Source organism: Xyrauchen texanus, chromosome 1 (genome assembly GCF_025860055.1).
Source record: "Xyrauchen texanus isolate HMW12.3.18 chromosome 1, RBS_HiC_50CHRs, whole genome shotgun sequence".
In the NCBI taxonomy this organism is placed as follows: Eukaryota; Metazoa; Chordata; class Actinopteri; order Cypriniformes; family Catostomidae; genus Xyrauchen; species Xyrauchen texanus.
Genome location: NC_068276.1, coordinates 56,691,054 through 56,704,263, shown reverse-complemented (window position 1 = coordinate 56,704,263; position 13,210 = coordinate 56,691,054). Strand labels below are relative to the sequence as shown.

Here is a 13,210-nt window from a genome sequence, read left to right as displayed (position 1 = left end):
CAGGACTTTATTTTCAGCATTTTGCATATTATGAATACGTAGACATTATGAATGTTATGAAAGACTGAATGATGCCCATAAGCAAATCACTCACTATGTGGTGATATGGTTTATTCTTGAAAGTGTGCTTATGCTTTGTGGTGCCTCTTTTTAAAGTGTGTTTATTATCTTATGGAAGTGGAGGGGCTTTGAAATCTTATAGGGGAGTTCACTAAAAAGACACAGCAACTGGAGTTTTTTGCCAGGGTAGTGACGTGTCCCCAACCGCCTGAAAAAATGCACATTCTCTCCTGTTCACATTTCAGCAGGGCAAAGCCGCAAGACAAACAGTTTTTGTTTTGTTTCTATGTGCCCTTCAAAATGTGCATGGCTGGCAGTCTGGTTGAATCAGGTGCGATCTCCAGTAAAGAGCAACTGCGTTGAAGAGGGCTGAATTAACGGATTTGACGTCAAACTGCTGTCGGGTTGTAACAGACACTGGCTCGTCTTCTTCCAGTCAAAAAATCGGATATTTTATCTTAAAAATTTTTTTTGTGCTGTTAATGTTGGTATGCATTTTAATATATCGGATTACGAACATTTGAGGGAATGGATTTCTGCAGTGGGTGGCCTCTCCAGCCCTGGGCAGTAGTATTGTTCAGTACGTCAGCGTAAATTGCAGTAGATTAAAAAATAATCATCCTTGTTTATTTTCAGCTGTTTCTCATTTCATGAGGACGTCAAAGCATTATATGATTTAAACACATGACATCAGATTATTAGATGTGTTTGCTTAGGCTAGCATCAATATTGCCATTTTTCACTCTTGGTGATTTGAACAAAGCCCTGGTCCGAAGTATTACAATTTGATGAATAGTTTGTCCTGCATGTTTGCAGAGATGTCAGTAAGATTTTAAGAGAGACTTAAGAGAGATAAGATTTTTGTCTGGTGGATGATAAAACAGGTGAAAAATACCACTGACTTACATTGAAGGAGGGACCCAAATCTTATCTGGGGACAATACTATATTAGAGTCTTAACCAGAGGTCTCTGGCTCAGGATTTAGTTTTTCAAAAACAAATACAGGTGATAAAAAGAGTGAAAAATATGAGTTGTGGTGGTGTAGTGGGCTAAAGCACATAACTGTTAATCAGAAGGTCACTGGTTTGATCCCCACAGCCACCACCATTGTGTCCTTGAGCAAGGCACTTAACTCCAGGTTGCTCCGGGGGGATTGTCCCTGTAATAAGTGCACTGTAAGTCACTTTGGATGAAAAGCGTCTGCCAAATGCATAAATGTAAATGTAAAAATACATAAATAATGATGAAGCCAAAATACTAAATACCTTGGATCAGTATTTACTAAGTAATCCATTATTGTGTGCAGTAGAGGGGGGTCAAAATTAACATTTTCACCTATGATTTTGGAGCAAAACTGCAGGTCCAAATAAATAAATAATCATAGAATGGTTTCAGCATCATTATTTCATTTTTGCACAGAGATCTATTACTAAAATCAGTTTACTTCAGCACCCCTTGTTGCAATATATGCCAATGGTAAGAGTCCAAAAATGGAAACGACAACAACAACAATCACATATTTGACAGTGGTGGTGGTGTAGTGGTCTAAACCACATAACTGTTAATCAGAAGGTCACTGGTTTGATCGCCACAGCCACCACCATTGTGTCCTTGAGCAAGGCACTTAACTCCAGGTTGCTCCGGGGGGATTGTCCCTGTAATAAGGGCTCTGTGAGTCGCTTTGGATAAAAGTGTCTCGTAAATGTAAATAACACATTTTATTGGTGTTTTTTCAAGTTTGGAGTGTCTTTAACTCTAGAAATGTTATAGATATCTTAACATCCAGTTAGATTCTGGTTCTGCTCAAACTTTCCTTTTTGTATCTTGATTGTATCTTAAGGCTCTATATGATTAAATCCCAGGTATATTAGGCTGCCAATGTGGCTTCATCCATAAACTGTTCAATTTGACCCATTTGTAAAGGTAAAAAAACAAATGTTGATCACAAGGTGTGAAGTTAGTTTTTCTTGTCCAAAGTGCAAATAAAGTTTATTTATTCACATAAAAACTAATAATGTAAATATTGATCCATGACATTTAATATTTCATTTTTCGCGATCATTTATATTTAGATTGCTTTAGAAAAAGTATTAACAAAATACAACATTTCTGCTGGGAAATTTTCTGATTTTTATATTTATTTGACATGAATTATCCATCAGAGACTTTTTACTTGATCTACTTAGCAACAACCTAGAAGCCAACCAGAACACTTAGCAACCAACCATCCAGCGATTGCCCTAGCAACCATTGAACAATGTGCTAAAACCACTCAGAACACCCAAGCATTGTGACTTTTGCACAGGCAAGCACCACTCACATTTTCCTGTAGATGTAGAAATGTTGAAATCAATCAGAAGTTCTTGTTCTCTTTTCAGATTTGGCATGAGTGAGGAATCTAGAGTGTAGGCATAGCTATTCAGCAAGGCAGACCGGAGAAAAGGAGCAAGAGACATATATCCAGTCCAGCGTACACACTCCCACAGGGAAGACTATGGGAGAATCTGAAGATGAGAAGAACATGGCAGGACGGCTGTTTGAGAACTTTGTCCAGGCCTCAGACTGTAAGCGCACCCTACAGGCCTTCAACATCATGTGCAGTTACCTGGAGCTGGACCCTCTGGAACACAGCACCTTCTACAGCAGTCTGAAGAGCATGGTGACTTGCTGGAAGGCCAAAGCACTTTGGAGCAAGCTGGACAAGAGAGCCAGCCACAAAGAGTACAAGAAAGGCAAAGCCTGTGAGGGCACTAAGGTAAGTCTTTAAAAACGCCACAACTGTAATACTGGGAAATACTATCTTTTAAATGAGCACATAAATAATTACAAAAACTTTGTTGAGAGCTTAATAAACCAAACATTTATGTGGTCTAACAGATTCCATCTCAGCTACTTAAAGGTTTGTCTTGATTTTGGGGCTATGGTTGTGGGGCATGGCATCATTAGAAGTGTGAAGTCAGGTATCACACCAGGTATGATGTGGTTTGTTAGACCAGTGCTCTGCGGTTTTAAAGTATTTAGACATTTTCGGTTGTCAAATGGAGGAACATCTCCAAAGTTAATTTGATGAGATACACATGTGGTTACTCTGCTGAAACACCTGCGTGGACTTGAGTGGAACCTGACTTCATGCATCCAATTCAAATGACCTGAAAAATTAGACCAGCTGGTTAAAAGTATTGTACAATGGCTCAGAAAAGGGAAGTTAGTTCTGAGAAAAAGCATCAGTTGTTGCAGATGCCACTTATTATGATATTTTGTTATCTAATGCAATGATATTAACACATTTAAGTGTGACTTAAGGCACTGGCACGCTCATGGCAAAGTGCCTGTTCGTTCTTCGCTCAGAGCCAAAAAGAAGTTCGAAGCAGCTGCTCATCTACATACTGTTTGCGAACATTCAGACACGCGCTACGCTGCTGGGGGAGGCGTTTAGAGGAGCATTTAAACATGAGGATGCTCAAGACTACATGTAAAACATCAACTAACATGAAAATAAATGTGTTATCGTTGACTTCATTCCTCATCCAATGAGTAGAATACAAAAGAGATCAGTAAAATAAGCTGTTTTAACTTCTCAATGATGATTTAAAGTAATATATACTGTATATGCAGTGATAATGTGTAATTTGTAATGTTTACCTTGAATATTCATGGCGCTAATGCACTAACATGGTATACAAGGCCATAATATGCTCCAATTGCACTCTATTATTGTAATTTATATGGGCGGCTGTGGCTCAGGTGGTAGAGTGGGTTGGCTGCCAATCGCAGGGTTGGTGGTTTGATTCCCGGCCCACACGACTCCACATGCCAAAGTGTCCTTGGGCAAAACACTGAACCCCAAGTTGCTCCCAATGGCAGGCTAGTGCCTTGCATGGCTGCTCTGCCACCATTATGAGTGTGAGTGTGAATGGGTGATTGGGACACATTGTAAAGCGCTTTGGTAACATCTAAGGTTAAAAAAAAGCACTATACAAGTAGCATTTATCATTTAATTTCTGATGACACTGATACTACTGCAAAGATGTGTGTATAAAATAGTTTTAATGGGTAGAATACAGACAAAAGAATGAAAATATGCATAGCTTACTTTGGGCAGATATGTGAATGACCTTCCCCTGCATATGGCACATGAGTGAATGGGCACTTTAGAGTATTTGAGTAGATTTTATTTCTTTAGTAGACTAATTAAACACTGTAACTATGACATGTTCTTGGAAAATGTCTTTATGCGAACGATTGTACAGATGTAGGTACATTTGCACCAGCTCGCTTATAGCTCTGCATTGGTATGTTCATGACTGATCTTAAACTGACTGAACAAAGTAGGTGGAGCTTCAGGTCACACCTACTGATGACATGAAGTCATGGACCAATGGCAATAAGAATGTCTTTAGCAGTTAGTATGAAGTTTACCTAAAAAGTTCGCCCTGGTGAGCTGTTATGAACCACCGAAACAAACTCCAAAACACCTTAGTTTTTGCCAGATTTTGTTCTCAATATTGTCACACCTGTTGTGCAGGGGCATTTAGGTGTCTAAATACTCTTTGGGGCCACTGTACAGTATATGAATCAAAATAAAAATAATATCTCCCCTTACAAAAAATCTTAACTAGCCACAAACTTGCTGCAAATTTGCAGATTCACAGTCTGTTCAGGATATGAGCTAATTCTGTCTTTATCAACAGCAGAAGAGCACACAGGTGACTGCTTTACTGTTTAATGCTGCACGTGTTACCATTGCTCTGATACAAAATCAGAAGATTTATCAAAAAGTTTTATTAGCCCTTACAGATATACGAAAACTTTTATGATTGCACATTCCATTTAAGAGTGACTTTGCATTTCCAGCCAGTGATATGACAGACTGATCTCACTGTGAATTGGCAACAATAGGTCGAAAGTTCTGCCACTGAAATCAGAACCCCTGCCTCCAGTGGCCGAAGCTGGAAGTGTTGTTGAATGTATAGGCACATGTGAGCTCCAAACTCCAGGAGAAATGGTGTCAAAAATGAGTTACAAAGCGAGTTGTTTTAAGTTGTAAATGATGTAATGCAGTGAACAGGAATGCATATTTTATTAACCATACAGCCTAACTCAAAACCCAACCCTGAAGACATTCTCTTGTGGTAGATTATGTAAAATCTTAAACAAATTTGCTTTAAAAAAATCACCCTCTCAAAATTATAAAGGCACCCATTTCACAGAGTGAGCCTTAAATGCAATCCTAGAATAGGCGGTATTTACATAACGTAATCACAGAGAGTATCTGATTCTCCCTTATACATTTTTGACCGATTTTTCAAGGAAGGGTAATGGTTTCACTACTTGATTTTGTGGTTAATATACTGGAACCACTTTTCAGTTTAAGCAGTGTGACCTCTTGACCCAAACTGGAATTACAAATCACTCTAAGCCCTTTCCCACCAAAATGGTGATGGTTCGCATGCCGAGCCTGCGCTCGGCTGGTTCACGGCCGGTGCAATCTAGAGCCTCTTGCAAATGGGCTGCGCTTTTCCACCAACCTGAGATCAACGTGAGAACCAAACAATGACTTAACGGGTTACGTGACTACGTTGTAGTTTTACGTGATTACCTCACCTGCCCAAAACAAACATGGTACGTTGTAATGTTTGTGTACTGTACAACTTACTCCTGTTATTAGGGACATATATAAATATAGAGAGAAATGCAATCCAACATTTTTACACTACTTAACAAGATTGCCAAAGACGACGTCTACGCTCAAGGTGACAGGTAACATTATTACAATACTCTGTATTAACATTTGAATGCTGCTTAACTTGCGAAGTACTATAAACTGTAACAGTGGAATTATTATTAACATTGGTGTAGCAAATGGTTATATTTGGGGCTTTGCCATAGCATATAATATTATGTTTAGGTCTTGATTGAGAATACCAATGGTTTACCTTAATAGATAGCCACGATCTCCCTAAATTAGTGGGTAGTCCCCTTACTGAACTAAACAATGCACAAAATAAGATGAGAAGCGGGAAGGGAAAGCTAACAAAGTTGGCCAATTTAATAACATAATGAGATCAGATACATAGGACGGATTAAATCATCTGATTAAAATCAATGTGCATAATTTCTTGCCGTATCTCCTCGTAGACTCTTTTTTTCCCCTTTGCGATCTCTCTTACTGTATATTGAATCTCTTCTTAAAACCATATCGCTTGAAGAGTGCCCGTTTCGTCCATGTTTCCTCAACGCTTTTGATGTCTGACATTTTTGTGCAGGGTTTTTATTGTTGTTATAGATTAAATAAGTACTCCTTGCTGAAGATGGTAGCATCTGTTGTTGATTTGGAAAACATTCCCTTGTGATGAAACATCATACTGCCCTCCGCACCCTGACGTAATCGGTTCCTGCGTCTGAGACCAGCAAGCTTTTGGGGTTGATGTGGAACTGGCTTTTCTGCCCCGGAATGGCCTTTTCTGCAGTGGAAATGCATGGACCAGTTTGAGAATCCACACCAGCCTAGGAACCCGCCCCGAACCCTGTCAATGGAAAAGGGCTATCAGTGATCCGGAGCAAAGAGGCACTGTTTTCCATATTTGGAAAGCCGAGTTCCTCTTTTTTTGTCTATGTGTGTTTGAGCATTTGCGTGCAATCTGTTAGACATATGCTTACAGCTGTGGTTTTGTGACTTATGATCAACACAATTAAGTGGTCTGATGCAGCATGTACAGTGTAAGCAAACTTACCGTGGCATTACACAGTAGGACTCATTACTAGACTCTGTTGTCTTAAGTCTGGCTTATACTTTGCCGTTTCTTTCTGTTTTAGATTGTTGCTTCAAGATTCCATGATCTGATCCGGGTGAAATGTTGCATAATAGCCAAGGCAGACTGTGCGACATCCACAATTATTCATGTTAGACTGTACAATATACATCATAGTCAAGACAATAACAAATCAGCGTACGTTCTGACGAACTCAACGTACTAACTCAACATTCGTTCAACACTCAAATCTTCATTAAAGGAATATTCAATTCAGTAAGTACAAATTAGTCTTAAGACAGGCCTTCTAAATGCAGTCATACCACAGGGCTACGACCCAAAATGTTGGACTCTGTCAGAACATCGTCAGAGGTTAATATTGATCACAAAGGCAATTAATTGGGGAACATGTCAAACTACAAGATCCAAGACTTGTGACCAAAATCGTGCAGTGTGCGCTAGTGTTGTCACGATACTAGAATTTCTAACTTCGATACGATACCTTGAAAAATATCGATATTCGATACCATTTTCGATACCACAGAGAAAAAAACTGCCACAATATTAAGAGGGTAGAACTGTCTAGAACATGACAATGAGGTATATTTTACATGAACAAAATGTCCTGAGGTATTGCACTTGTTCAAAAGCCTCTCAGATTGCCATACATTCAAAAACCAATAAAGTGCAAGTAAATAAAAAGTGCAATCTTTTGTATTTCCAAGTCAAATCAAATCCAATCTCAATGTCAACAAAAGATACTTAAACGTCAAGGGGGTTGGGGTTGACTAGCTTTCATAAGGTCTCTCGCTCTCTCCCTCTCTGCCGTGCACGCTTATGTATGTTGTGTGCGCGCTATCTATGTTATGCGTGCAGTATGTTCTGTCTCGCATGTGCGCTATAGATTCCGGGAGATTTGAACTAAATTGCGGGCATCAGGGAGAAGCTATCAATATGCGGGAGACTCCGGAACTTCCGGGAGACTTGGGATGTCTGGCTTCATATCAAAAATATTTCCAGATAGCACTCCTGCTGTGTTCTTTATCAAACAAAACTGGTCGCGGGGGCGCCGCATGCACTCGCCATCTTTACATTCACTTCACTTTTGCTATTTAACCAGAGCGAATGAGAGGAGTGCGAGTGTGTGTGGTGTTTGTCAACGCGCCTTTGGAGAGAAGTGAAAGTGACAGCTCGGCTAGTATCGATACTTAGGGAAATTAGTATTGGTACCGTTCAGATATTTCAGTATCGATATTTATCGAAATATCGATATTTTTGACAACACTAGTGTGCACTGGGCTTTAGATAGGTATCATCCGTTTCACCATTCGTAAAATAATGTATTCCCATGCAAAGTCCAGCCAGCTCTCGTGGTGGTCTGCTTCAGCTGATTGAGTAGCTTTCTCTGCTGGTGGGAACTCTAATTGTGCAAACTTCTCAAGCATTCAAGCAAACTGGGATCACATTGTGTTGTAGAACCAGACTATGTGCATGTGTGCGTTTAAAGTTTTGATCCTACAGTGAGTTGGTCTGTGTTCTACTGGTATGTGTATGAAGCAGGGCTGGACTGGGAAGATAAATCTGCCCTGGATCTGGATTTTACATGGGGGGCAGGGGTGGGTGGGTTGTTGGTTGTTTTGGTTCGCTGTCCTTTTCTGCATATCGCGGCGCCGTTTTGTGGTCCGTTCTGCATAACGCGGTGGCAAATTTTTGCTTATCGCGGCCCATTCGGCACGTTTCCAGGCCCACCCACCGGGTCGCTCGGTTCTCCCAATGGCCAGTCCACCCCTGATCGGCCCCAAAGTGCGTCGGCCCACTGGGAAAATGCCCGGTATGCCAGATTGCCAGTCCAGCCCTTATATGAAGTGACTGTTGGTCTGACACATACCATGGCTTTCACCAGGAAGCCTCATATGGCAATTCCTGTTCTGCAGACTTTTCCAAAAAATAAGAGAGGCTACACTGGTAGATTCTGCCACAGAGACTGACTTGTACATTGATTGGCTGTGTATGTAAAGAAGATGCACACCCAAAGATAAATTGTATTTGCTTTCATTGCTCGGGAGATTTATGGAACTCTTCCATTCTGTGGTGTTCCATAGAAGAAAGAATGTTGTACAATGTGGGTAAACGATGATAGAACTGTAATTTTTGGGTGAACAATCTCTTTAAGTATCAACTTTATCTCAGATGTGTCTTCCAAAATTCTTTTGTAGGTAAAAAATGGTAATAAAAGACTGTGATTAGAAGGATTTAGAAGATTTGAGTTAATGAAACAAAATGTATGAGACCGTTGTTGTCATTTTTTTATTGCTGATTTGAAATACGTTAATTAAATGAAACTATGACCTAACAGTTTTGGTGCCCCCTACCTTTGAAGTAGACAGGTGCTGTATTTGATTGACAGTTACCTAGATAATAAAATAGCTGCAGAGTGAACCGACTTGCAAGGGACTTTGCAACTGTTGGCAAGGTAAGAGTTTAGATGCATAGCATAGCTCAGGTTATGTGGTCTTAGAAGAATTGGATAAGAATGGTTTGAGTTCAAAATAAAAATTATTTTTGAGTGGAGACTTTTGTCTTGGCAGCTCTGACCACGGTTTGGGACGTTGTTGATTACTAGCGTGAGGAGACTTAATCAGAAGTATCCATTTACTCTACATTTAATCTCATTGCTGTCTTGGAGACACAGTTGAGATGTTAAAGATATTTCATTTGTGGTTTTGGTTCCCTATGGGCAGCCATTGTAAGAAAAAATAAAATGGCATCAGTTATCCACTGATGGACAGGAAACAGCTTTATGCTGACTCAACAGGAAGCCTCACCTCTGGACAAATATTCTGTACAGTTTTCAGATTGGGGATGAGCAGAAACAAAAGCGTTATCGCTGTGTTCATATCTGTATGATGGAGTGTGTGATTAGTCTGTAGGGACAAGTAAATCAACTCCCGTGAGTGCTTGCGTGGCTCTGTGTCTGTTCTGAATAAATAGGCTTTGTTCATGTTCTGTGGCTTTTAGCTAAGGTAAAGTTAGACAAAAAGAGAGTGCACCTGGCCTGTCAGTCTCTGCTGGTGGTTACTGGCCCATCTACTGTAGTGTAATCAAAAGGAGCACAGACAGGCCTGTCCAGACATTACCCTCGGCCACCTGTGTCTGCCAACCTCATACCTGAAGCACTGATGAATAACAAATCACTCCTCAGGCATTTAATACTCACTAGTTTTCACTGTCTGCATGCCCCCCCACCCTCACAACACACACATACAGTACTGTACATATGCTTCTGTCAATGCTCTCTAATACACACACACACACACACACACACACACACACACACACACACACACACACACACACACACATAAAACACACACACACACACACATGTTGGTGCGGCTATCATGATGAGGTCTCTCCATAGACATAATGATTTTTATACTGTATGAACTATAGATTTTATCCCCTTCCCCTAAATCTAACCCTCACAAATAACTTTCTGCATTTTGACATCGTTTAGTATGATTTCAAGCAATTTGAATTATGGGAACACTAGAAATGTCCTCATAAACCACATTTATAGCGTAATATCCTTGTAATTACCAGTTTGTAACCTGAAAAAAAATCCTCACAAACCACACACACACACACACACACACACACACACACACACACACACACACACACACACACACACACACACACACACACACACACACACACACACAAATCCTCAGGATGACTAAATATGTCTTATTTTTATTACTGGAAACTAAAGCTAATGTAATTTGGCTTTGTTAGACTGCAGCCACCACAGCCACTGAGATCTACATAACAATAAGATGCATAATCAGGAGGGGCTGAAACGCCAGCGAATCTCAAAATTGATCACCGCAATGCAGTCTGGGAGTCTCTGTCGTACACACTTTTTGACAGGACGTTCTTTTTGCCCTCACCCCTACTTTCCTACTTTCTTATTTTGAGGTCAATTAACCAAACTGAAGTCATATTTGACTTTGTGGGTGGGAAATCGAGGAAGGGGTAGGAAATGAAAGGATCAAAAAAAAATGAAAGGTCACATAGCACCATCTGGACAGAAGCTGGGCTTGAAGGTTTGCCTCATTAAAAGAGAGAGTCCAAGCAGTTACTCTATTCTGTGACTCAAGAATAGATTTGTATGGAGATCATCTCTCCACATCAAAGTGGTCTCTCATCACTAAACCAGAGGGAATGATGTCATACCCTCCACAGGCATTCCCAGACACGTCCGGAAACCTGACATGTTGACTTCATGTACTCTTAGAACCTAATGCATGAATCATGGCTTTGATATGACAGGTCTGTAATTGTCATTCAATGCTGAGGTAATCACACACATGCCTTCATTTATTAGCACTGGTAATGATGATTTAGTAAACATTTGCATTAGCGCTTCTTTCTCTTTTCATTGAGCTTTGTCTGCTAAGATTTTCTCTCTGTCAACCATACTTCCTGAAAGAGTGGGTAGGAGCTGTGTGCTCACCGCAAAGTCAACTAGGCTCCTTAAATTTCAAGAAAGAATAACACACATAGTATTAAAAGGTGTAAAAAGGTCTTAAGCAGAGGGGAAAATATCTCAGACATATTTATACCTCGCTTTTGGAATTTGAAAGGCAATAAAAACAAAAGTGTAACCCTGCTATCGGGTTATTAAAGCCAACTTTTTTTTAAGTTCCTGGTCATATTTTGCAGTAATTATTTCAAAGAAGACAAAGTAAATATGGCTTTCAGTGCCATATCATGCTGACTTTGTAACCCTGTCGGTCATGTGCCACGTTCTTTCTCTGTGTTTTATCTGAAACTAGTGATTTTTTTGGTTCAATTATTGCCCTTCTGTTTTCTCTTCAATTTCTAATGGTAACTTTCACAGTGCTTGATAATTGGAGGAGGCCCCTGTGGCTTGCGGACTGCGATCGAGTTGGCTCTCCTCGGAGTCAAGGTGGTGGTGATAGAGAAGAGAGATACGTTCTCCAGGAACAACGTCCTGCATCTGTGGCCCTTCACGATTCATGACCTTAGGGGGTTGGGGGCCAAGAAGTTCTATGGCAAGTTCTGCGCTGGAGCGATAGACCATATCAGTGAGTTTTCATGTAATCTCTCTAGAGGTCTAGAGAGTTTTTTAATCATGTTATAAACACCTCCCCTTTTGAAGGGGTAGTCATTTTTGTTTCATTCATCTGATCCCCTACACTGAAAAAAAAATTCAGTACGGCAATTACGGTAATTTACCGTAAAATTTACGGTAAATTACCGGTTGCCAAACATTTACCGTAAAAACCACGTTTCAGGCTTTACGTGATGTAATTTTGATGCCTGTATATTTTACAGTTCATTACTGTTCATATTATTAAATTATACTTGATACATTAACCTTATGAAACTGTAAAAATCTGCTTTTCTCTTCATAATGTATTGTTAATCACTGGAGTATCTACTACTGAAGGGCACATGATGACATAAAGTTCATTTTAGTGGTCCTTCCAGGAGCACTCTCTTGTTAAACATAATATACTATACATTTTTACCATTAATTATATGGTAAAATCATAATTTTGCATCTAAATTTATTTTTTTTTCAACCTTTTACCGTAAAATTACATGTATTGTGTTTTTAAATGTATTATAAGTTTTTATCTACCTGTAACTACCTGGTTACCAATTAACATTTGATTTATTATAGTATTTTTACATTTGGTTAAGACATATTTGTTACATTTACAGACATATTTTACAGTGTAGCATTATCAACATATGCAATGTACATGACCTTTGTTGAGGGATTATTTAAAGAGATAGTTAATCTAAAAATAAAATTAAAAAGATTTATTTAGCAGAACATGCATCCTGGTTTGTTTTTGTGAATAATGATTTAAATTTCAATCTCTTCCTCACACAAAGCTACATTGGCTTTAAAAGAAGCACACATGCCATATGGACTGCTTTTATGGCACTTTATCATTTTTGGAGCTTGACAGGCCCAGTCGCCATCCACTTTTATTGTATTGAAAAGCAACAATGACAGAATTTCCATTTTTTTGGAGAACGATCTAAATGATGGAGCTGTAATTGAAATGTCTCTCCAATCTCTGCATTTCTGTTCTCACATATGTTAGTTTTACTGGCTGGTGTTATTTCAAATGACGCAGTGTTAGCGTGACTGTGAGACTGATGGCTCTTGTTCTTGCTGGCTTTGGCAGGCATTCGGCAGCTCCAGCTCATGCTCCTGAAAATCGCTCTAGTTCTTGGTGTGGAGTTTCATGTCAATGTGGAGTTCGTCAAGCTGGTGGAACCTTCAGAGGACCGAGAGAATGAGGGTGAGGCTGGTGGCCCCTGATCCAGACCACAACACGCTCACTGCAGC

General features: G+C 39.8%; 1 protein-coding gene across 3 annotated transcripts in view; it reads left to right on the top strand.

The window, feature by feature from the left end:
- Positions 1-13,210, top strand: part of LOC127654119 (F-actin-monooxygenase mical2b-like) — a 77,853-nt gene that overhangs the window by 17,853 nt on the left and 46,790 nt on the right. For all 3 annotated transcript variants that reach the window (XM_052141252.1, XM_052141169.1, XM_052141333.1), the window contains exons 2-4: positions 2,440-2,816; positions 11,720-11,927; positions 13,047-13,163. In XM_052141252.1, coding sequence (XP_051997212.1) covers positions 2,556-2,816; positions 11,720-11,927; positions 13,047-13,163 — 586 coding nt within the window. In that variant the 5' untranslated portion in view covers positions 2,440-2,555. The remainder of the gene's footprint in view (positions 1-2,439; positions 2,817-11,719; positions 11,928-13,046; positions 13,164-13,210) is intronic.